Source organism: Muscardinus avellanarius, assembly GCF_963383645.1.
Source record: "Muscardinus avellanarius genome assembly, chromosome: 7".
Lineage (NCBI taxonomy): Eukaryota > Metazoa > Chordata > Mammalia > Rodentia > Gliridae > Muscardinus > Muscardinus avellanarius.
The window spans coordinates 4,842,985-4,867,573 of NC_137793.1; the positions used below are offsets into that span (position 1 = coordinate 4,842,985).

The following is a 24,589-nucleotide window of genomic DNA, read 5'->3' on the forward strand; positions in this document are numbered from 1 at the left end:
TCTGAGCTACATCCCTAGCCCTGTTTTATTCTTTGTTTTGAAACAAGGTTTCACTGTGTTGCCGAGAGCCTCTATACATTGGGAGGCTGGCTTACAATCTGTATCCTTTCCGGGCTGCCCTATCAGGAGTGTGTGCTGCGCCACCAGCTAGACATTTTGTTTTGGTTTTGTAACTGGTGCTGGAGTTTGGGCCTAGCTTTGTACCTGCTAATCCTACTCTGCACTGACCCCACTCCAGCTCTACAGTTACAAATGAAAGAAATGAGGCACAGACACGCAAAGGTAGGGACCACAGCTAGCGAATTGTGTGTGTGAATTTCTCCAGGGTAAGACGTTTTGATTTTTCTTCTATTGATTCAGTAATTTTAAAATAGAACGCTCTTCTAAGGTTTCTTTGTCACATTTTGTGTTAAAGGTAGCCTTGTTAAAACTCTTACACATTGTTTTAGATTTAGATGGTTTAGTTAAATCCAAGTACTTGGGAGGCGAGGCGGGAGGGTCGCGGGTTCGAGGACACCCTCAGCAGCTTACAAAGCCTGAGCAACCGAGAGACACTTTTAAAAGAAAACTGAAAAGGAGCTGGGTTGTAGATCGGAGTAGAATGCCCCTGGGTTCAGTCTCCAGCACCCCTCCCCAGTAATAATGAAACTGGTTTACTGAAGGGCACGTATCACTGTTTCTTGAAAAAATTCAAGGAGAAAGCGTAATTTAAAAAATGTTTGTAGCCCCTTTGGTAGAATACAATTTTGAGATATAATGGCATTCTCAAATACTAGGTGAGAATATTGTAAATGTGGTTATAAAATTATAAAAAAAATCTTTAGTGAAAATGATTTGTCCTTTACTTTTTTTTTTTTTTGGTACTGTGGAGTGAACCCAGGGGCATTCTGTTTGAGCTACATCCCTAGCCCCCTTTTTTTTCTGGTGTTGAAACAGGGTCTCACTGAGTTGCTCAAGCCCATGATCCTCCTGTCTCAGCTTCTCAAGTACTGCGATTACAGGTATGTGCTACCATGCCTGGCTGTAGTTTCTTTCCTTTTTTTTTTTTTTTTTTTTTTTAATTTGGTACTGGGGTTGGAGCCCAAGGGCATTTTACCTCTGAGCTACACCTTTTGAAAGAGAGTCTCACTGAGTTGCGAAGGGCCTCACTAAGTAGCTGAGGCTGTCCAAGAACTGCGATCATCCTCCATTCTCTGCCTCCCAAATGCTGGGATGAAAAGTGTGTGCCACCATGCCTGGCTCTGTAGTTTCTTTTTTAAAATATGCTAAATTCGGGAGGCTGAGATCGGAGGATCGCGGTTTGTGGACAGCCTCAGCTACTTAGTGAGGCCCTCCTCAACTTAGTGAGACTGCTTCAAAATAAAGAATAAAAATATGCTAAAAATTATCTGATTTAGGTGAACTGGGACATGTGATAGTCTGTACTTGGATTTTGTTTTTTTAAAGTTATTGCTTCTGAATATACAAACGCCACAAATGATATGTGTATAATTTTACAGCTGGACTTTTTTTTTTTTGTGGTACTAGGGATTGAACTTGGTGGCTTTCTACATATGAGCTACACCCCCAGCCTTATTTTTATTTTGAAACAGTTTCTCTTAAGTTGCCTAGGGTCTTAGGAGGTTGCTGATGCTTTCAGTGAACTTGAGATCATTCTGTCTCAGCCTTCAGAGTACTGGGATGCTAAGTGTGCACCACCATGATCAAATAATAGGAGCGTTTCTCTCTCTCTCTCTCTCTCTCTCTCTCTCTCTCTCTCTCTCTGTCTATCTATCTCTCTATCCCTCCCCCTCTCTCTCTCCCTCTCTATCTCTCTCTCTCTCTTTTTTTTTGTGGTACCAGGGATGGAACTTAGGCATTCTACCTTCAAGCTATACTCCCAACCCTATTTTTAAGTCTTTAATTTTTATTTATTTTTTGTGGTACTGGGGATGGAACCCAGGGGCTTTCTACCTCTAGGCTATACTTGCGGACCTATTTTTTATACACACAAACACACGTGTATATATATATGTATATATGTGTATATGTATTTTTATTGTGGTGCTAGGGTGGAACCCAGGGGCTTTTCTATTTCCGGGCTATACTCCCACACCTATTTTATACTTTATTTGGAAATAGGGTCACACTAAATTGCTGAGAGCCTCGCTAAGTAGCCGAGGCTGGATTCAAACCTGTGCGATCCTCTTGTCTCAGCCTCCCAAGTGCTGGGATTACAAGCCACCATGCCTGGCTAGGAACAGTCTTAAATGACCTAATAATGGTAGGATATTTGTTGGAAATACATAATTTTGGGGTTCTTATATCCAGTTTTAGAAAATTGATGATGATACAATCTTTATAGTGATTCCCCCAATATCTGATTACAATAAATTTGTATAAAATCTCACTTGGTCTATAGAGTTTTATTCTTAAAATTTTGTTTCTTTATAAAACCAAGAATTGCTGAAGTAATGAAGTCTTTTGAGTTGCTTTTAGCAAAATGATTTACTTTTTCCTTTTGGAGTTGATCTTTCAGGTTGGAGATTCTTGACTTTTTTTTTTTTACCCCAGGTTGAATTGACCAAAGCAATGGTTATGGAGAAGCCTAGTCCCCTGCTGGTCGGGCGGGAATTTGTGAGACAGTATTACACTCTACTGAACCAGGCCCCAGACATGCTACATAGGTAAGACGCTTTTCCTTTAATGCTGGCTTTTACATCGCGGGATGGTGCACACTTGTGATCCCAGTACCTGGGAGGCTGAGACAGGAGGATCCCAGGTTCTGGATCAGCCTCAGCTACTTAGTGAGACCCTCCACAATACTGCAGGGGAAAAATTTCTACTAAAAGTTTCCTTTAGTAGAAATAATGTGTCCTTGTTTTAAGTTACAGCGCAGATGTAGAAACCATTGCAAAGGGGTCTAGAGGGTGGTCCGTGGTAGACCCCTGCCCAGCATGCAAGAGGCTGTGGATTGATGCTCAGCACTCCAAAACATAAGAACAAAGCAAAAACTAAGTTGTGAAGGATCTGTTAAAACAGTTTTTTCTTGTATATGCAACCTTTTTTTTTCCTTTTTAAGTGGTACTAGGGATTAAAGCCAGGGAAGTTCTGTGTCCGAGCCATACCCCCAGCCTTTTATTTCTGAAATGGTCTTTCTAGGTTGTTGAGAGTTCCTAAGTTGCTAAGGCTGGTCTTGAACCTGGGATCCTCCTGCCTCAGCCTCTCTCCCAATTACTGGGGTTGTAGATGTGTGCCACCCACGGCATTTTTTTTTTTTTTTTTTTTTTTTGGTGGTACTGGGGATTGAACTCAGGTTTCCTACCTCCAAGCTATACCTCCAGCCCTATTTTATTTTTATTTTGAAATAGGATGGAAGCAGAATATAAAATAATGTGTGGGGAACTTTTATCTAAAAAAACGTATATCCACAAGACAGATAACCAAAGCAGTAATAGTGATTCCCTGAAAGAGGGCATTTTGTTGTGTAGATATTGTTTTTCTGGTGGAATGTGGTTCTAGGGTTTTTTTTTTTTTTTTTTGGTGGTACTGGGGTTCCTGGAAGCCCTTCTACCTCCAGCTACACTCCCACGGGCTACATTTCCAGACCTATTTTTATACTTTTTTTTAATGTGGAAACAGGGTCTCTTAAGCCAGCGAGGCCCTCCTGTCTCCGCCTCCCAAACGCGGGTATGACAAGCGTGGGCCACCACCCCCGGCTGGAATGTGGTTCTAATGTAAACAGTGTTAGCTATAGATGAGTGAAAGTTATAGGGAATTAAAGTCTGAAGTTCACATTGCATCAGAAGGAATTGTAAGAAACTATCCCTAACACGGTTCACACGAGTTATCGGCATGTATTGAATGGGAGCCGCTGACACGCGTTCTCAGGTACAGGCTCAGTCCAGCGGGTCCCAGCCCTGTGTCCTCCTCAGTAGAAACAGGAACTTTTGTTTTAAGTGACTGAACTTCCTGGTGGAAAGTGCATGATCTTTCCCAATATGGTTATCCTGAAATGTGGAGCTTGTTACGTGGGGAATATTTGTTAACTAAATCCATTCCTGTTCTGCAATGTTTGCATGCAAAGGTAGATAGAAACCTGACAACAAGTTTCTACTCAGCAACTTAGGTGTTTGATCATAAAAATAGAAACGGGGGCGGGGGGGGGGCTCGGGGGTAAAACGTCCCTGGGTTCATCCCCAGAAGCACACTCACAGAAACATGCTCGCCTTCACGAGTCTGCCAGTAGCAAGGTGCGATTGTGCGCCCTGTGACCCAGCACTTGGGAGGTGGAGACAAGGATTGCAGGTTTATGGCCAGCCTCGGAGCTCAGACCTTGTGTCAAAGTAAGAAAAAGGTCTGGGGAGTGGCTTAGAGGTAGCATGCCCCTGGGTTCCATCCGTAGCAACACACACACACACACACACACACACACACACACACACACACCACACCACACACGTCTACCAGTGAGGGAGGTCGGAGGTATCAAATGTGAAAAATAACTGCTCTCAGTAGAATTGAAGTTAAGAAGGAAATTTTCTTTCTGTTGTACAGATTTTATGGAAAGAACTCTTCTTATGTCCATGGAGGACTGGATTCAAATGGAAAGCCGGCCGATGCCGTCTACGGACAGAAAGTAAGCGCTCTGGCTTTCTTTAGACCTTTCAGCATCTAGGAAGTAACTCAAAACCGCGGTGGATACGTGCTTCATGGATTTCCTGAGGCCTGAAAACTGAATGTATCGTAGAAGTTTAGGTAGCTGCCATTTAATAGAGGCTGTGTGATGTCTCCTGTTGGTTTTGTATGGTGTATTCCGAAGGCTTTGTGAGTTAGAAGGTAGTTGGTGTTAGCATGCGGGTCTTTTCTAAACTTTCTCAAAGTGTTAATTGAGGAGAGTTTTGTTTCACTCTTAGACTTTCGGGTGCAGTACAGTTGTACACTAGTGTGAGCCAAAGCGAGGCATTCATGCACATCTCTTTTTTTTTGCAGTGCGTATGGAACCCAGGGGCATTCTACCTCTGAGCTCCACCCCCCGCCCTATTTTTTTATTCTTTATTTTGAAACAGGGTCTCACTGAGTCACAAAGGGCCTCACTCAGTAGCCGAGGCTGGCCTCGAGCCCGGGTCATCTGGTCTCAGCCTCCCGAATGCTGACATATGCACAGCGTATCTTGGTGTTTCCTCCTAACCTTGTCTCTCAACTCGCCTCTTCCCTCGTGCTTTGTGCTCGTAAGGTTGTTGGAGATGCCTTCGTATATGGACTTAATATCTGGCCCGATTCCATCCTCAGCCTCCCCTCGTCCTCCTCCAGGCCCCCCCCCCCTTTTTGTGTGTGGTACTGGGGGTGGAACCCAGGGCTTCTAACCTCCAGGCTACACTCTCAGACCTATTTTATACTTTATTTGGAAACAGGGTCTCACTAAGTCGCTGAGAGCCTCACTCACTAGCCAAGGCTGGCTTCGAACCTGTGCGATCCTCCTGTCTCAGCCTCCCGAGCGCGGGGATGACAAGCGTGCGCACCGCGCCCGGCCTCCTCCAGTCCCCTTGTACTGGTACTAGTCTTGCGGCCTCATTCCTCCCCACCACGAGGTCAGTCTTGCGGCCTCATTCCTCGCCACCACGAGGTCTCTTTCCTTTCCTGTTTGCTCTCTAGCTCCTACGCGTGAGGGAAGACATGGCCATTGACTTTCTAATGGGCTGCTTTCACTTAGTGGTTTCCATCCATTTACCTGAAAATGACACATTTTATTCCCTGTGACAGAGTGAAACTCCACTGTGTGTTTACCCCATTCTTTTATCCTTCCCTCTTGGCGCCCAGGGTGCTCCCGTAGTTGGCTACGAGTTGCGCTGCTATCGCAGGGGTATGCATGCATCACTGCGTATTTTGTGTGTGTGTGTGCGGGTCTGAGGATGGGACCCAGGGGCATTCGACCTCCGAGCTACTCCCCCTGCCCTATTTTTTATTCTTTATTTTGGAACCGGGTCTCGCTGAGTTGCAAGGGGCCTCACTAAGTAGCTGAGGTCCGCAAACTGCGATCCTCCAGTCTCAGCCTCCCGAATGCTGGGATTACAAGGTGCACTACCACGCCCGGCTGCCATTCTAACTTTATTGTTAAGATTCTAACTTTATTGGAAAGATACTGAGGAGTGGTGCTTCCACTCCTGGTCCTTGGGGAGCCTACGTGGTGGTGTATAAGCATCCTTTTTAATGTATTTGTTCGCCAATTGTATTTCTTTTTGTGTTTTGGTGGCACTAAGGATTGAACTCGGGTGACCTACCTCTGAGCTACACCCCCAGCCTTCTTACTTTTTAGTTTTTTTACTTTTTTGAGTGGTACTAAGGATGGGACCCAGAAGCATTCTATCTCTGAGGGACACCCCAGTCCTCATGGAGTTGTGGAGGGCCTCACTAGTAGCTGAGGCTGGCTGCCAATCTGCGATCCTTCTGTCTCAGCCTCCCATCCTGGGATTACAAGTGCGTGCCACCATGCCTGGCTTATTTTATGAAACAGAGTCATCCTAGTTGCTGAGAGGCTGGTTAAGTTGCTGAGATTGGGTGTGAACCTGTGATCTTCCTGACAGCTTCCCAAGTACTGGGCCAAGTACTGAGATGACAGGCTTGCTGATCCCCCTTGTGTTTCTTTTTCCTGAAGTTTCTATTTAATTCAACAGCCCTTGTATTTTTTTTTTTTTTATAATGGGGATTGAACCAAGGGTCATTCTACCTCTGAGCTACACCTCCAGCTCTGGTTTTTTTTTTTTTTTGGTGGTACTGGGGATGGAAACCAGAGGCTATCTATTTCCGGGTTATACTCCCAAACCTATTTTATATTTTATTTGGAAACAGGGTCTCACTAAGTTGGCGAGAGCTTCACTAAGTACCTGAGGCTGGCTTTGTTTATTTTTTTGTGCTGGGTATTGAACCCAGGGGCAGTCTAGCTCCGAGCTACACCCCCCGGCCTTATTTTGTATTCTTTATTTTGAAACAGGGTCTCAGGCTGGCCGTGAACCTGCAGTAATCCTCTTTCAGTCTCCCAGGAGCTGCACCACCATGCCCAGCCAGCTAGGCAATTCTTTTAAAGAGCTCATGTTGTCATTGACAATAAAGTGTGCAAAGACAACTTAGAGCCTGCCTGTGGTATGGCTCTAATATTAGTGTACCTTTTCTTTGTTGTGGTTAGGTTTTTGTTGGTGGTGGTGGAGATGGGTAAATCATGAGGCCTTAACTCTTGCCTTGATTCCTTAGGAGATTCACAGGAAGGTGATGTCACAGAACTTCACCAACTGCCACACCAAGATCCGCCATGTTGATGCGCACGCAACTCTGAACGATGGTGTGGTGGTGCAGGTGATGGGGCTGCTCTCCAACAACAACCAGGCTCTGCGCAGGTTCATGCAGACGTTTGTCCTTGCTCCTGAGGTACGTGTGCGGATGATGGTGGTGTTGCAGTAGTGACGTGCTGAAAAACAGGAAGGCTGAGTCATTTTGAGCATTCTAAGAGAGCAGGGATTACTGTTCGCTTCAAATTTCAATTTATATAAAAGTTGCAAGGTATTACCTTTTAATTAAGTCTTACTAGAGTTGCTGCCAATACTTGCTCAGTATATAAGTCTGCTTCTTTTTTCTTATTTTACTTAGTTTTGATGCTTGATTGAAAGCCAGGGGCATTCCATCTCAGATCCACACCCCCAAGCCCTACTTTATTTTTTGTTTTGATAAGGGTCTTCTACACTGTTGAGGCTGACCTAACCTGTGATCCTTCTGTCTCAGCCTCACAAGTACTGGGATTTAGGCATGTGCCACCACTGCTGGCTCTTCTTCCTTTTAAACCATTTGTATAATTCTTTTTTCTTTTTTTTTCGGGTCTGGGGATGGAACCCAGGGGCATTTGACCTCCGAGCTACACCCCCTGCCCTATTTTTTATTCTTTATTTTGAAACCAGGTCTCACTGAGCTGTAGTCAGCCTCACTAAGTAGCTGAGGTTGTCCACGGTCTCAGTCTCCTGAATGCTGGGATTACAAGCATGCGCCACCACGCCTGGCCTTAATTCTTTTTTTCTTGTAAACCATTTGAAAAGTTGGGAGACCTGTCTGATGATGCTTGGATACTTAAGTGGCATTTTATAAGAATAAAAACTTCTCTCCTGTAACCATAGTTAAAGTCATTCAAGTCTTTCAGAAAATATACCAATATTGTCCTTGACAGTTCTATATTGCATTTAGCTGCCACATATCTAGGTTTCTAATTTGCAACGACTTCTTGTGCTACTGGGATGGAACCCAGGGGCATTCGACCTCTGAGCTACACTTTTGTCCCTTTTCATATTCTTTATTTTTTTGGTGGTACTGGGGGTAGAACCCAGGGGCTTTCTACCTCCGGGCTATACTCCCAGACCTAAGTTGCTGAGAGCCTCACTCAGTAGCTGAGGCTGGCTTTGAACCTGCGCGATCTTCCTGTCTCAGCCTCCCAAGCACAGGGATTACAAGCCTGTGCCACCACACCCGGCCTATATTTATTTTGAAACAGGGTCTCACTAAGTAGCTGAGGCTGTCCATGAACCTTGATCCTCTTGCCTCAGTCAGCCTCCCAGATGCTGGGATTACAAGTGTGCGCCACCACACCCGGCTTTGCAGTGACTTGTTAATCTTGTTTTTCATGGCTTAGGCAGTTTTGAAGGAAGAACATAGCTATGTTATTTCCTAAGTACTTCATGCGTGTGCCTTCTGAACCTCAAGGACACATGGTATTGTTTAGTTCTACCAGTGATGTTAGCTTGCGTTTATCTCAGTTTTAGTGATGTTCACCACTTTTGCCTCAGTAATAACTTAGTGAGGTTTCATTTTATTTTATTATAATTTTTAAATTATTGATTGATGGCAATTGAGCCCAGGGGCATTCTTCCTCTAAGCTACACTATCAGCCCTTTATTTTATTCTTTATTTTGAATCAGGATCTCATGAAGTTGCAGAGGGCCTCACTAAGTGGCTGAGACTGCCTGCAAACCGACAGTCCTGTCTTAGCCTCTTGAGTACTAGGATTACAAGTGTGTGCCGTCACACCCAGCTGAGATCCTGTTTTAGAATAAAAAATAAAACTAAGCACGGTGGCACTTGTATGTAGTCTCATTACTTGAGAGGCTGAGACAGGATTGCAGGTTTGAAGCCAGCCTCGGGTCTTAGAGAAGCCCTCCAGGGTTAGTGATAACCCTGTTTCCAAATAAATAAAACTGGGGTAACTTGGAGGTAGAGTGCCTCTGGATTCAATCCCCTGTATAAATGTATAAGAAGGGCTGGGGTATAGTTTGGTGACAGAATGCTCCTGAGTACAGCCCTCAGTACTGCAAAGCAAGAAAGACTATTTGGAGTATTTGACAAGTTGTATGTAGTCATTTTAGTCATGGCTTTGAAAGGAATGGTCACAGTAAGTGTAAAGACTTGTGATGGTTAGAGGGAGCGCAGAGCTGGGCGTGAAGGTGTCTGCTGTGATCCCAGTACATGGGAGCAGAGAGAGGAGAAGGATAGGTGTTAAACAACTTCAGCAACCTAGTGAGACCCTGCTTCAGTCGGGCGTGGTGGCGCACGCTTATAATCCCCACGCTTGGGAGGCGGAGACCAGAGGATCGCGCTGGTTTGGAGCCAGCCTCGCTGGCTTAAGAGACCCTGTTTCCACATAAAAAAAGTTAAAAAAAAATAGGTCTGGGAGTATAGCCTGTGGGAGTATATCCCGGAGGTAGGAGGGCTTCCAGAAACCCCAGTACCACCAAAAAAAAAAAAAAAAAAAAAAAAAAAAAAAGAAACTCTGCTTCAGAAGGTCAAGAGGACTCTAGGGTTCTAGCTCAGTTAGAGTGCCCCTGGGTTCAGTCAGTTTCCAGCATCACACACACACACACACACACACACACACAGGACGGACTTCTAAATGTGCAAAGACGCAATGGAGTTTTGTCCATTGTAGGTTTAATTATAGATCCTCTTTCTTTAATGGGAGACTAACTTCACCCTAATATAATGCACTTTTATGTAAATTGTCTCAGTACTCATCCTTAAAATACCTAATTTTAAGGATGGAAGGATAGCCTATACATTGAATAGATGACACGGTTGGATTCTGACGGGTGTGCCTTAAACACCTGTATGAGGAACCTTTCTCAACTGCACCACCCTTGGGCGTGTGATTCATACTTTTGGATGTAGATTTTGGCAGTTTTATTAGTTAATTTTTGCAGATCTGGGGATGGAACCCAGAGGCATTCGACCTCTGAGCTACACTCCTTGCCCTCATATTTTTTTATTCTTTATTTCGAAACGATCTCACTAAGTTGCGGAGGGCCTAAGTTGTGGAGGCTGTCCGCAAACCGCGATCCTCCGGTCTCAGCCTCCTGAGTGCTGAGATTATAAGCGTGCCCACCATGCCCGGCTAGATTTTGGAAGTTTTAAATATCTGCTGAAAAGTGTGATTGCTTCTTGATTTGAGGTCGTTGCTTTGTCATGTTACTTACTCCTGGATTTTCTTATTTTTTTGGTATCCATCTGGTTGTAAGGATAAATGTTTTCAACAGACAAAATGTGTTTCAAGGTTTTCTTTACAGCTGGAGTGTAAAGCAAGCCTGTTGGTGTTGGTGCTGCTGGTGTCTTAGGTTCACTGCTTCTTTGTTTCGGTTGTCCTGTGCGTCCTAGGACATCTGGCTGCATCCCAGCTGTGTTTGATAGTGGTTGGTAACATCCTGCTACAGAAACTGACATGTCCATAGACAGCGCCGGGTGTCCCCGGAGTCAGACTCGCCCTCAGTTGAGAACCACCGGTGTGAAGTGATTTGGCTTCTTAAAAGTATAGGGAATAAATGAATTTTTCTTTCTTTTTGGCATTGCAGGGTTCTGTTGCAAATAAGTTCTATGTTCATAATGATATCTTCAGATACCAGGATGAGGTCTTTGGGGGCTTTGTCACTGAGCCTCAGGAGGGTAAGTACCAAACATTGATTGATGTGTCTAGCGCTTTTAAATGGCATCATACTGACCTCGAGATTGAGTTTCTTGGGTTTTGTTTTTTGGTCCTGGAAATTGAGCCTAGGTGCATTCTACCTCTGAGCTACGCCCCTAGCTCTGATTCTTATTCTTGATTTTGAAACAGCATCTCACTAAGTTGTGGAGGCCTCGCTAAGTAGTTGAAGCTGGCCACAAATCTGCGATCCTCCTCTCTCGGCCTCCCAAGTAGTGGTGTGACTGGCTTGTGCCTCCATGCCCGGCTGATTCCTTTACTGTGTTCCTCAGTATTAATAAAGCATTTGTCAAGACACGTGAAGGGTCTGAGGTTTTCCCTTATTCTATGGTGTAGGCTAGCTCTTTCATGTATTTTAGTGGACAGTTACTACTCAGCAGTGGTGTAGGATTTTTGCTGTAGTTGCACGGCACCAGGAAGAAGGCCTGTGATACGTGTGCTACGGGGCTTTTAAAGGTGTGGAGGGGAGGGTGTTCTTTGTTCTGTGATGGGCAGTGAACGTGCCTGCCCAGTGCTCTAGAAGGAAGCACTCTTTCCAAGGTTGTTTGGTATATAAGTATTCTTGAAAGAGAGCCTGGAAGAAAGGGTAAATACAGAGTATGGTGAAAACGGCCCCACCGAAAAGTCTCCACACTCAGTGTAGATGGTGTCCATGTGGTGGAGCCTTCTGGGGATGGCGCGCTCGGCTGCTCCGGTTGGTAGGTAGACTAGGTCCTAAGGCGCTGCAGTTGCCTGAGGTAGCAGCTGGCAAGGTGGCAAAGCCTGCGTGCCATGGCTGGAAGTAGGGCCTTACATTGCTTGTTCTTAACCAAAATAGTAATTAATTTCATTCTCCGAGTCTGCTGCGATTTTATCAGATTGTCCTGTTTAGTGTGTTAGTGAAATATCTTTTTTTCTACAAAATTGTGTGTGTGTGTGTGTGTGTGTGTGTGTGTGTTTGCTGGGAATTAAACCCAGAGGCATTCTACCTCCAAGCTGCACCCTAGCCCAATTTTTTATTTTTATTTGGAAATAGGGTCTCACTAGGTTGAGAGTCTCCCTGCTCTCTGGGGCTGTCCTCACAGCTGTGGTCCTCTCATTATTGCTCCTACTGGGATTAAAGGCCTGCATGGCCACGCCCAGCTTTATATTTTTATTTATTTTTTTTTGTGGTACTAGGGATAGAAACCAGGGCTTTCAACTTCCAAGCTATACACCCAGCCCTATTTTTATTCTTTATTTTGAAACAGGGTCTCACGAAGTAGCTGAGGCTGTCCATGAATCCAGATCCTCCCAAATGCTGGGATTACCAAGTGTGTGCCACCACACCCGGCTTATTTTTTAATTTTAAAACAGGGTCTCACATTATGTGTCTAGGTGAGAATACTAATGTCAGTCTCAGTACCCTATATAGGGAGGGGGAGGAAAAGGAATGGGGAGGGAGCCTGGGGCAGAGCCCGCCACGGGCTGTGCGTGTACGCCACCATGCTGTGACTGTTACGTGAGACAGCAGTGCGCCAATAAAAGTGCATGAAGTACACAAGACAGGGTCTCAGGTGCGCGTGGTGGCGCACGCTTGTAATTCCAGCATTTGGCGAGCTGAGACAGGAGTGCGTTCGCGGACAGCCTCAGCTACTTAAGCCCTTTGCAACTCGGAGCCTCTTTCAAAAGAAAGAATAAAAGAAATCGGGCTGGAGGTGTAGCTCAGTCCTCAGCGCTACAAAAACAAAAGAACGAACAAAAAAATACATCAAGCAAGGTCTCAGCCTGGTGTGGTGGCCACATCCGTCCTCCAGTACTGAGACGGGAGGATCGCAGGCTCAGAGTCCTAAAGCAGACATTGTACGAGAACAAATTACTTTAAATGCCTTCCTTGTTTAGAATATGAGGAAGAAGTTGAGGAGCCTGAAGAAAGACCGCAGACACCTGAGGTGGCACCTGATGATTCTGGAACTTTCTATGATCAGACGGTCAGGTAAGGAAAATATGTTCCCAGTATCCAGGGTTTACTGCACTGTTTAGTTGTTCCCTTTGTTGGATAATAATAATTTCCTAGAAAAGAGGTTTTTTGCTTTTGGTATCTCTGACTAAAGTATAAAATGTATTAGTGTTGGAGGATGGTGTCAGTATATATTACTCTTGGTTTAGTTTTATTGGGGGAGATAAATTCTCAGTAATTTATTACGAGCTGTGTGTAGTGACACACAGCTTGTAAACTCAGTACTTTGTAATCTCAGTACTTGGGAGGCTGAGACAGGAGGATCGTAGGACTGTAGATCATGGCCAGCCTCAGCAATTTGTGAGGCCCTCCACAACTTAGTGAGACCCTGTTTCAAACTCAGGGTTAAAATAGGGCTGGGGGTGTAGCTTGGAGGTAGAACGTCCCTGGCTTCAATCCCCAATACAAAAAAAAAATTGAACTGGGGATGAAATTTAAGAGCATTTAAAGCCAGGCGTGGTGGCGCACGCCTGTAATCCCCGTGCTTGGGAGGCTGAGACAGGAGGATCGAAGCTAGCCGCGCTGGCTTAAGACCCTGTTTCCAAATAAAATATAAAATAGGTCTGGGAGTGTAGCCTGGAGGTAGAAGGCCCCCAGGTTCCATCCCCAGTACCACCAAAAAAAAAAATTTTTTTTTTTTTGAGCATTTCACTACTGAGAAAAAAACCAGTTTTTAGCTGGGTGTGTTTGGCATTGCAGGGTTTTGGCGCATGCTTGTAATTCCAGCATTTGGAAGTTGAGACAGGAGGATCTTCGCAGTTCACAGACAGCCCCAGTTACTACTTAGGTCCTATGCAACTCAGTGAAACCCTGTTTCAAAATGAAGAATAAAAAATAGGGCTGGGGGTGTAGCTTGGAGGTAGAATGCCCCTGGGTTTCATCCTCAGTATCCCCCTCCCACACACACAACCGCAGATCTTTTTATTTTTTATGTTGAAATGGCATCTCATGAAGTTACTGAGGGTCTGTATAAATTGCAGAGGCTGGTCTCAAATGTGCGGTCCTCCTGTCTCAGCATCCCAAGTACCGGGATCACAGGCGTGCGCCACCACGCCCAGCTACTCCAGTGCTTACGGGGTTTTGCCATGTACTTGTCAAGGCATGGTTACTGTCTATATTATTTGGGTTGCTGATTGAAAATGAAGACTTGTGACCCTGCCACAGACCTACTTAATTAGAATTTTGGGAGGGAAAACAACTAATTTTAACAGTATTCTGGTGATTTATGTGGAAGTTTAGCAGCTGGTTTGTATAGTATCTTTTTTCTTCCTAAATTCTTTGTGTTTTTGAGTGTGGTGTGCATCAAAAGCATATATAGAACCTCACTCTCTTATCTTTTTTTTTTTTTTAAATCTGTGGATTGAACAGAGGGATGTCCTAACTCTGAGCTCCACTCCAGCCCTGTTTTTTTTATTTGGAGACAGGGTCTCACTCAGTTGCTGGGCCTGGCTGAGAACCTCTGAGCCCTCTCAGCCGCCCAAGTACTGGACTGATCGGCATGTGCCAGCGCACTGGCTGTAAGTGTTTGAACACTTTGAGTGTGTAGTGCAGTACTGTAAATCACACGGCCACATGGAGAAGACCTCTAGAGCTCTTGTCACCCCTTGTACAGAACAAGCCATCATCGAGAACAGTAGCTCTGCCTCCCTTTTCCTTCAGGCTGTTAGCTGAATTAGAGGAGCTTGGAAATTTCAACAGAATGAGAATCTTTTTTTTTTTCTTTCTTATTTTTACTTGAATTTTGCTTTTAGAGTTAGTTTTTTTTGGGGGGGGGGTTATACTGAGGATTGAGCCCAGGGGGATCCCACCTCTGAGCTACAACCCAAGGGTCTCACTAAGTTGCCGAGGCTGATCTTGAACCTGCAGTCCCCCTTCTCACCGCTGAAATGCTGGGATGCTGTCATGCTCTTTTTTTTTTTTTTAACATGTATGTAGTATATTTAATTTTTGTATTACTAGGGATTGAACCCAGGGGCCTTCTACCCCTGAGCTACATCCTCAACCCTGTTTTATTTTTTTATTTTTAAACAAGCTCTCACTAAGCTGCTAAATTGCTGAGGCTGGCTTTGAGCCTCCAATCCTCCTGTCTCAGCCTCCCAAGTCCTGGTATTACAGGTGTGTATCACCGTGCCTGGCTATTTTGCCTCTTTTATTTTTTAATTTGATTTTATTCAATTTAAAATTTTGCAGTACTGGGAATGAAACCCAGGGGCATTCTACCTCCGAACTACACCCCAGGCCCTATTTTTTATTCTTTATTTTTTGAAACAGTGTCTCACTGAATTTCAAAGGGCCTTACTAGGTAGTAGCTGAGGCTGTCTGAACCGCGATCGTCCTATCTCAGCCTCCCAAATACTGTGATTACAAGGCTGCACCACCATGTCTGGCTTGTTTTGACTCTTTTAAACTCAAAATCACAGAGAGTGGTGAGTTGGCCTGGGCCACCCTCCCCCCTCATGCCATTTTGGCATGGGCTGTAACTGTTTTCTGTATTTCTATTTTCTGTATTTCTTTTTCTTTTTTTGGTGGTACTGGGGTTCCTGGAAGCCCTTCTACCTCCGGGCTACACTCCCAGACCTATTTTATTTTATTTTATTTTATTTTTTTGTGGTACTTGGGGTGGAACCCAGGGGCTTTTCTACCTCTGGGCTATACTCCCAGACCTATTTTTATACTTTATTTGGAAACAGGGTCTCACTAAGTTGCTGAGAGCCTCACTAAGTAGCTGAGGCTGGCTTCGAACCTGTGCGATCCTCCTGCCTCCGCCTCCCAAGCGCGGGGATTACAAGCGTGCGCCACGATGCCCGGCTCTATTTTATATTTTTGAACAGGGTCTCTTAAACCAGCACGGCTGGCTTCGAACCTACGCGATCCTCCTATCTCCGCCTCCCAAGCGTGGGGATTACAAGTGTGCGTCACCATGCCCGGCCTTTCTATTTTCTGTATTTCTATCTTTTTAATAAACTTCTTTAAATCTTAAAAAAACCCTCAAAATCACATCACATACACATATATTCTTAGGTATTTTTATGAAAAAGGAAGATTTTCTTTTTTGTTTTGATGCTGGGGTAACCCAGCACCTTGCTCATGCTGTTCATGTGCTTGCTAGTTTTCTGCGTTTCTTGCTAAATCCATGGAGGCAGAATGATATTTCTCAAATATTTTTGTGAAAGCAATGACTTGGAAGAACATTTAGAGGAACCTGTTGCCGAACCGGAGCCTGATCCTGAACCAGAACCGGAGCAGGAGCCGGTATCTGAGAGCCAAGAGGAGAAGGCTGAGCCAGTGCTGGAGGAGCCCGCGCCCGAGGACACTCAGAAGAGCGCTTCTCCAGCGCCCGCAGATGCAGCCCAGACGGCGCAGGAAGATTCCCGGGTACGGAACTTGTCTGCGATTTTATTCTGTTTTTTGGGGGGTGGGTGGTGCTAGGAATTGAATCTAGGGGCATTCTGCCTCCGACTTACACCTCAGCCCTGTTTCATTTTTTGTTTGGAAACAGTCTCTCCTAGTTCCCGAGGGCCTCCCTGAGTTACTGTGGTTGGCTTCAAACATGTCCTGTCTCGGCCTTTGGAGTGCTGGGATTGCAGAAGTGCGCCACCACGCCCTGTTCATTTTTATTATATTTTTAGCTTATTTTTTAAAAACTCCTTTTTCTTTTCTAATTGCTTGGTTGACTTTGTTGATGTATTACATGGTGGTTTTGGGAATTTTCTTAATATATCGGGCCATGTCTCAGATAAGAGGTATGGTGAGTGTTAACTTTGTAATATGAAAACAAATGCCCTGTGGCTCGCTCCCTCTCCAAGGTGACCTGAAGTTACAGGTGCCGCCTTTACCCTCCTCGTCAGCAGTCTCCATCCAGCCTTTGGTGCTTTGTCTCCCTCTCTGTGAGCCACTCTGCCCAGCAGAATACCTATTTTCAAAAGTCTTAAGCACGCTTTTCAGTTACTCCTGAGTCCCATCAAGGTATTAAATGTGTTAACTGAATTAACACAACTTTTACATTTGACGCGCTGCGAAAGAATATTAACGTCACATTTAGAGCCAGGGCGTAACAGTATCGTTTGCTTGCTCGGCTTGCTCAAGGCTTGCCGTGTGCTAGGTGCTGTGGGTGTGGGTACTGAATTGGCAAAACAAATGAGGTTCTTACTCTGGCTGCCAGGCAGGTAGGAGAGAATGTTGAAACGATCGTGGTTTGCAGATGGAAAGATTAACTTATTGGAAATGGAGTTTCTATTAGGTGGTTAGAATAATAGTCCAGGTAGGAGATAATGATTGTTTGGGTCAGAGATGGAGATGAGATAATTGGGTAGAATAACAAGTTACAACTGCTTTACATGTATTAGAAACACGTGGCTGGGCCGGGTGTGGGGGCACACTTGTAACCCCGGCCTTCGGGAGGCTGAGACAGAGGATTGCGGTTCCCGGACAGCCTCAGCTACTTAGGCCCTCTGCAATTTAGTGAGACCTGCTTCAAAATAAAGAATAAAAAATAGGGCTTGGGGTGTAGCTCGGAGGTCAAGTGCCCTGGGTTCCATCCCCAAACCCGCAAACAAACAAACAAAAAAAACAAAATAAAGACTGAGAAACAGGCTGGGAGTGTAGCTCGGAGGTAGAATGCTTCTGGGTTTAATCCCCAGTGCTGCAAAAAAAAAGTGTTGCTGGTGGTGGCCCAGGCCTGTAACACAGCAGCTGGAAGGCTGACGCTGCAGGATGGTAGGTTTGAGGCCAGCCTCTGGTGGTGACTCAGTGAGACCCTGCTTCAAAATAAATGAAATAAAAATAGAGGCTGGGGATGCAGTTCTGAAGTAGAACAACCCTGGGCTAAACCCCCGGAACCAAAAAATGAATAAGGCGCTACAGATGCTTCTGAGGTGGCCATTGGGTGACATTGATACTGTGCGCTGGGCGGGTCATGGGAGGAAGAAGACAGCTGGTTTTGGAGGAGTGGACTTTATTTACTTACTGTACTGTACTGGGAATTGAGCCCAGGGACAGTCTGCTTCTGAGTTATACTCCCAGTTCTTGTCTTTTTGTTTCTTTGTTTTTGAAAGAGTCTTGGGGAGGGTCCTCGCTGTGGTTTTGAGGTCTTTGATCCTCCTGCCTCAGCCTCCCAAGTCAGGTACTCTTGATTACAGGAGTGCACACCATGCCTGGCTGAGAATCTTACTTGATTCATCAACTTGAAATTGACTGAAAGTTGCTTTTTTGACCCAAAGCCTTTCATAGTTTGCTGCCGCTTGATCATTAGTTCTAAGGGGTTTTAATACAAAATGTGTGAGTAGGTGAAAGGAATCGGAGGATGCTTATAAACTTCATCCTGCTTGTTGAGAATGTGATACATCAGCTACAGGAACTCAAGAGTTACAGCTTACATGTGTTTTGATGCGCTGTGTAACCAGACAGTGTCATTATTTGCTTAGACATTTTCTTGGGCATCTGTGACCAGTAAGAACCTTCCTCCCAGTGGAGCCGTCCCCGTTACTGGGATACCACCTCACGTTGTTAAAGTACCGACTTCACAGGTAAGCTTCTGGTAACACTCGCTACTTGAGCAGGCAGATGTACTTGCATTTTTGTAATTCCATAGTAGTTTAGAGAATAGAACTGGTGCATAGGGCAGAGCAGAAAGGTACTGCATGAGCTTTCATGAGAGAACTGTCGCTTTCTAGTTTAAACCTTTTTAAACCTCACAAGAAAAAAAGATGAGCCTGCTTGTTCTTATACAGAAGTTAACTTGGTCAATATTTTCAGCCCCGTCCAGAGTCTAAGCCTGAATCTCAGATTCCACCGCAAAGGCCGCAGAGGGATCACAGAGTGCGGGAACAGCGAATAAGCATCCCTCCGCAGAGGGGGCCCAGGCCAGGTAAGAGTGCACGGCAGGCTCTCTGGGCGTCTCTAGTCTGGGCAGATTCGAGGGCACTGGGGGGTCAGCGGGTACTTGTGTGCGTTTTATTGTAGGGTTAATGGGATTTGCTGTTTTTAGGGAAGAGGGGAAACTATTGTGTTGAAGTGTTGAAGAGTTCCTCAGCTGTCGTCTTCTCTGGTGTTTTCTCGTATTGTTCTTGTCTCTTAAGTCCGGGAGGCTGGTGAACAAGGTGATGTTGAACCTCGAAGAATCGTGAGACACCCCGACAGCCACCAGCTGTTCATTGGCAACCTGCCCCATGAGGTGGACAAATCGGAGCTTAAAGATTTCTTTCAAAGTAGGTTCCAGAGCTTTGAACACTGAATTCACCTGGTGTGGCGGTGTCCCGCAGAAACAGGATGAGCGGCCTGTGAGACTGCAACTTTTCCAGTAGTCATGTTAGAGTGAAAAGAATCCAGAGAATTTAATTCTCAACTTTTCCTTAACCTGTGTATCTAAACGTTGTTATCTCCACACGCAAAAGTATCATGAGATACAGGTTGACACTTCCTTAATCTGGAAACCCGAACTGCTCTAAAATTTTTTGAGTATTGGCATGCAGTCACAAGTGGAAAATTTCTCATCTCACTTCACAGTAAAAATATGCAGATACACCGTAGTAGTGGATAATATTCCTTCAGTCTCTGTAGAAGGTACATATGAAAGGTAAATTCATTTTTATGTTTAGATTTGATTCTATCCCTGAGATCTCATGTTTTATGTGTAAATGTTCAGAAATACAAGAAAATCTGAAACATTTCTGTTCTCAAGCTTTTTGGATAGGGGGCTATTCCGATATTTAAGCCCTCTCTTATTTTTTTTTTCTTGAAACAAGCTCACTGTTTGAAGTGGTGCACCACTGTAATCCCAGTGCTTGGAAGGCTGAGACCAGGAGGATTTGAGGCCAGTCTCAGCAACTAAGTGAAGCCTTGTTTCAAAATAAAAAGTAAAAGGAGCTGGGATATAGCTGGAAGTGGAGTGCCTGTGCGTTTAGTCCCCATTACTTAGATACACACGTGCGCATGTACGCACATCTTAGAGATCAGTGGGTGTCTGGTACTCCTGGCACATCTCAGTTCAGAGGGCTCCACCTCGGATGCTTTAAGTAGCTTGTGTGCCCGGTGACACTGTTTTGGGCTGTGCATGTGTGGTGTTTAAAGAGAACAAATGCCAGGTGTAGTGGTGCACACCTGTAACCGTAGTACCTGGGAGGCTGAAATGGGAGGATCACAGGTTCGAGGGTAATGAGACCCTGATTTTTTTTTTTTTTTTTTTTTTTGTACTGGGGTTCCTGGAAGCCCTTCTATCTCCGGGCTATACTCCTAGACCTATTTTATATTTTTTTTATTTGGAAACAGGGTCTCCTAAGCCAGCGCGGCTGGCTTCGAACCTGCACGCTCCTCCTGTCTCCGCCTCCCAAGCGCGGGGATGACAAGCGTGCCCACCGCGCCCGGCTGACCCTGATTCCAAAAGTGGGCGTCCTCTAACAAGTGACCTGCGACTCTTTCCCGTGCAGCCTACGGGAATGTGGTGGAGCTGCGCATAAACAGCGGAGGGAAGCTGCCCAACTTTGGCTTCGTGGTGTTTGACGATTCTGAGCCTGTTCAGAAGGTCCTCAGCAGCAGGGTAAGTGTCCTTCACCTTGGCCCCGCCCTCCCGCCCCTCTCTGCTTTCCTCACGATATGAGGGTGTGTCGGTTTCTCTGAATGTATTCATCCTTACTGCTCTGTCCTCTTATGTAAAGTATCATTTTTTCCCATCATGTTTAGCCATGTTTATCAAAAAAGACCTTCCTGGCTGGCATGGTGGTACACATCTGTAATCCGGGTACTTGGGAGGCTGAGGCAGGAGGATCACAGATTTGGGACTAACAATAACTTAATGAGACCCTGTTTAAATGAAACAAAAAAACAAGGGCTTGAGTGAGTTGCTGGGTCGCATAATGCCCTTGGCTTCAATTCCCTGTACCACCAAAACAAAGCAAAAGCCCGACTTGCCTGAGGATTGTACCCCTGCCTACCCTGAAGAACTTTAAATGTGCTTGTCTTTTCTTATTTCACTTTACTGATAGACATCTACTGTACTTCCTTTTTACTTACTTGTCTTTTTGTGTACCATAGATTGAACCCTGAGGCATTCTACCTCTGAGCTACACCTGCAGCCCTATTTTTTATTCCTCATTTTGAAACAGGGTCTCACTAAATTGTGGAGGGCCTTGCTTAAGTAGCTGAGGCTGGCTGTGAGCCTGGGATCCTCCTGTCTCGGCCTCCCAAGTACTGGGATTACAAGTGTGCGCCACCACGCCTGGCGGACTGTACTTCCTTTGGTGATTTTTTTCTGAGTACAGAAATAGCTTCTATCGCACTGATCACCGTGGTCTTGGGACACGCTGTAGCGTGGTGGTCCCAAGTGTACAGCTCCCGGCCAGGCCTCCTTGCCTTCCTTTTCCCTCACGCCTGGTCTGGAGAGCGACAGGCCAAGTGTCTCAACCTCCTTCACCTCGTTTTCTAGTCTCTAGAAGTCTTTAGGCTAATACTAACCTGAGCACTAGTGATGTTTTTAATTTGAGAGGTGTAGGTACTTTGCATAAATAGGTTACAGGACCATCTCTCCATGTTCCTTGGCTTTATCTTAAACCTCAGCCCATGTGGAAGGTGGCAGTCTCCCTTCTGTTCTGTGTATGTGAGATTGTTGTAGTAAGTGCCATGACAGTCCCTTGTGCTGCCCCTGTTTAAATGGGCTCTTCTGAGCAAGCCTGCAGACCTCGCCGTGCCCTCGTGCTCTTGTAAATGGGAGAGTGTTTTCTCCAGTCTGCAGCCGGCGTCCTTGGGAGCTGTGTGCTTCTGCTGGCTCCCGCCGTGAGCGCGGCCAGTAAGCCTGCTTACCTTGATCCCTGCAGCCCATCCTGTTCCGAGGGGAAGTCCGTCTGAATGTGGAAGAGAAGAAGACGCGAGCTGCCAGGGAAGGGGACCGGAGAGAGAACCGCCTGCGAGGACCTGGGGGCCCTCGAGCTGGGCTGGGTGGCGGGATGCGCGGCCCTCCCCGCGGGGGCCTGGTGCAGAAGCCGGGGTTTGCGGTGGGCAGGGGCGTCGCCCCACGGCAGTGACTCGCCTGCTCCTCGCTGATGTCCACGAGGCCCCGAGACCCCAGCGCCCGCGGATGGTGAAATTCTTCAGCCAGCCTTTGCTATCTTGGAGTCTGATCACCCTAGTCTTATAAACTGCTTAAGTTTGTACAATTTTACTTTTGTTAATGGTGTGTGCTCCTTCCCCTTCCTCCCTCCCTGGCCTTTTTAGTCTTTCACTTCCAGTTTTGTGGAATGATATTTTAGGAGTAACGGATTTTTAAAGAAGAAGAAAAACAAGACTGAACTTTCTTGCTTACTTTGCATATACAGACTGGATTTTTTTTGTTTTTAAACAGCCATTTCCCCAAAGGAATGTGTCTCACTTATTACTGACATTTGGTATGTTTCATTCATTGGAATATTTCTTACTTATTTTCTACGTGTTTCAAACCCTGTGAGAAATACAGGATTTGATAAACATTTTGGAGGCTGGAAAAATCCAAATTGTTTATTCTTTAAGATAACTCTTCTGATGTGGAAAATTGCTCTTTGGAAAATTTGACGTTTGATTATCCTGGTATGGTTAAAAATTGAATAAAAGGTGTTAATAGAATTTTTTCTTTTGATATGTGATCACAAAACTATTTGAAAACCTGCTGTTTTTACCATTGAAATTTAAATTGTGAGATAGGTTTTAATGTCTAGAATGCATCGGATAGGTTTTCTTGAACTGTTAGATATTTTGGAAGTAGTTTTCATGTTTCATCTGTATTTGTAAAAAAAAAAAAAAAAAGGATAAGAAAAGAAAAAAGAAACACCCTCCACCCCAAATCCGAATAACCACCAGAGCAAACTGTTGTGCCTTCTATTTATCTTGATCCTAATCTTGGCCAGTGTTCTGAGAGAAGTACCGAGCGGCCAGCTCTGTACTGTGGCTCTGGCTGAGCACGCAGGCGGCCGGGCCTGCCCCGCCCGGCCACAGCCAGTGGCTGTTGGGCCGTCTGACTTCTCTCAGCTCAGCCTGTGGGTCAGGTTTGGTTTTGATATCTCATCAGATTCTAAATCATAGCCCATAAGCAGGAATGTGACTTGGATATTGGACTTTGCTGATGTGCTTGAGTATCTCCAAGTTTTCTTTAAATCATAGCCATATGGTAAATTTTCTATTTTGTTATAGTTCTTTATTGATGGGCATGCAGTGGATGTTTCTTGGAAATGGCCAATTTTTATTAAACTATTTCTGGAAGAAAGTGTAACCTGGCAGTGCAGATGACTCTCCTCACGTTGCACGGTGGTTACTGTCGAGGGCTGCGTGCGCGGCGGGCAGCTGGACTGTGGTTTCCACCTTGTATCCACCGGCCATTAGGAATTGGAGCAGCGAGGCTGCGCAGATTAACTTCTTAACAGTGTTCATCTCGAGGGCAGTCATAAGCATAGTTTAGGCTAATAGTAATATCTTGTTATTGAGAAACTAGATTTGCTGTGAACGGGTTATTTAAGACTAAAATGAAGTGTGGTGTCATCAGTTTAGATCCAGTACCTCAGGTATTTGAAAATTGGCAACATCTTCTTCACATAAAGAGATTATGCAACCGAGTCACAGGCTTTTTAAGTGGGCAGTTTAACTCTTTGACAACCACTTTATTGGGCCCAGGCCAGTGGTACTTGGAAGGAAACCAGCTTGCACTTTTGTAGCTTATATTAAGCTTGTGAGAAGAAAATGTTAGCCTGAGTTACTTTAGAAACAATTTAGTTGTAGTAACTTCAACGTCATAGATTATAGATAACTTTTAGAAATTATTTTTATAATTGAATACTAAGTTATACAGTTAAAAACAAGTTTTTTCTTAATCAGAATTTGAAGGCTCTAGCTCGATGCAGTGATTCTCAAGTTGGAGTTGATAGCACATTCTGGAGGGCAGGTGGGAATGCCAGGTTGGTGAAGGGTTTGGGGGGGCAGCGCTGTCTGACAGGGACGCACGCGCCTTTGGGGCGGGGTGCCGGTCCCTGCTCCAGGGGGTGAGTGAAGCAGTGGGATTAGGAAACCAGGGAAGGAAGACTCATCAATAACTAGGAAATATACATCTCTTTCAGAAATTGAGTAACCTCTCCTAAGAAATCCTCTGTGTGTGTGTGTGTGTGTGTGTGTGTGTGTGTGTGTGTGTGGTGCACACATGTGTGCCCCTGGTGTGAGTGCAAGTCTAAGCAGAGAGGTCCCGTCTGTTGGATGCTGCTTGTAACTTGTTGGTAATTGCTGCATCATCTCAGAAAACAGGTTTCCCGAGTCATGTCAAGACATGGGAATTGGGATGGTTAGCAGTGGGCCTGAGAAACGGGATTCGGCATCAGGGGCAACACTTTTAAGACCCCAGTATCATTGTTTACATTACTATGCATAGAATGAGCACAGGAGCCGAGGTGTGGGCGTTCCTGTTGGAGTGAAAGGAAAGTACACCGGGGTAAGATTTCCTCAAGTCAATAGCGTTCGCCACAGGCAGCTTCTTTGGACTTTATGTAAGATTTTTCAGCTATAGGAATGGCCCGATGCACATAGTTCCTTGCTACTGAGCTTAAGACTCTCGATCCAAAAGTATTTAACTAGGTAAGATTAGTTTGCTTTAGTGGTTTTGGTCTTTTAAGACCTGTTGAAAATAA

General features: G+C 45.1%; 1 protein-coding gene across 2 annotated transcripts; it reads left to right on the forward strand.

Annotated features, from left to right (window-relative positions):
* Positions 1-2,556: 2,556 nt before the first annotated feature.
* Positions 2,557-21,973, forward strand: G3BP1 (G3BP stress granule assembly factor 1; the record flags this gene model as incomplete). 2 transcript variants are annotated; one of them, XM_080699493.1, is made up of 11 exons in its annotated part: positions 2,557-2,666; positions 4,537-4,618; positions 7,228-7,401; positions 10,854-10,944; positions 12,842-12,935; positions 16,133-16,334; positions 18,383-18,484; positions 18,714-18,825; positions 19,037-19,165; positions 20,384-20,493; positions 21,767-21,973. In XM_080699493.1, 11 exons carry the CDS (start codon positions 2,572-2,574, stop codon positions 21,971-21,973), a joined length of 1,398 nt encoding a protein of 465 aa, XP_080555619.1. The 2 variants fall into 2 exon arrangements, with proteins under 2 accessions (XP_080555619.1, XP_080555618.1); XM_080699492.1 differs by having other exon boundaries at positions 2,572-2,666; positions 16,103-16,334.
* Positions 21,974-24,589: the final 2,616 nt, after the last annotated feature.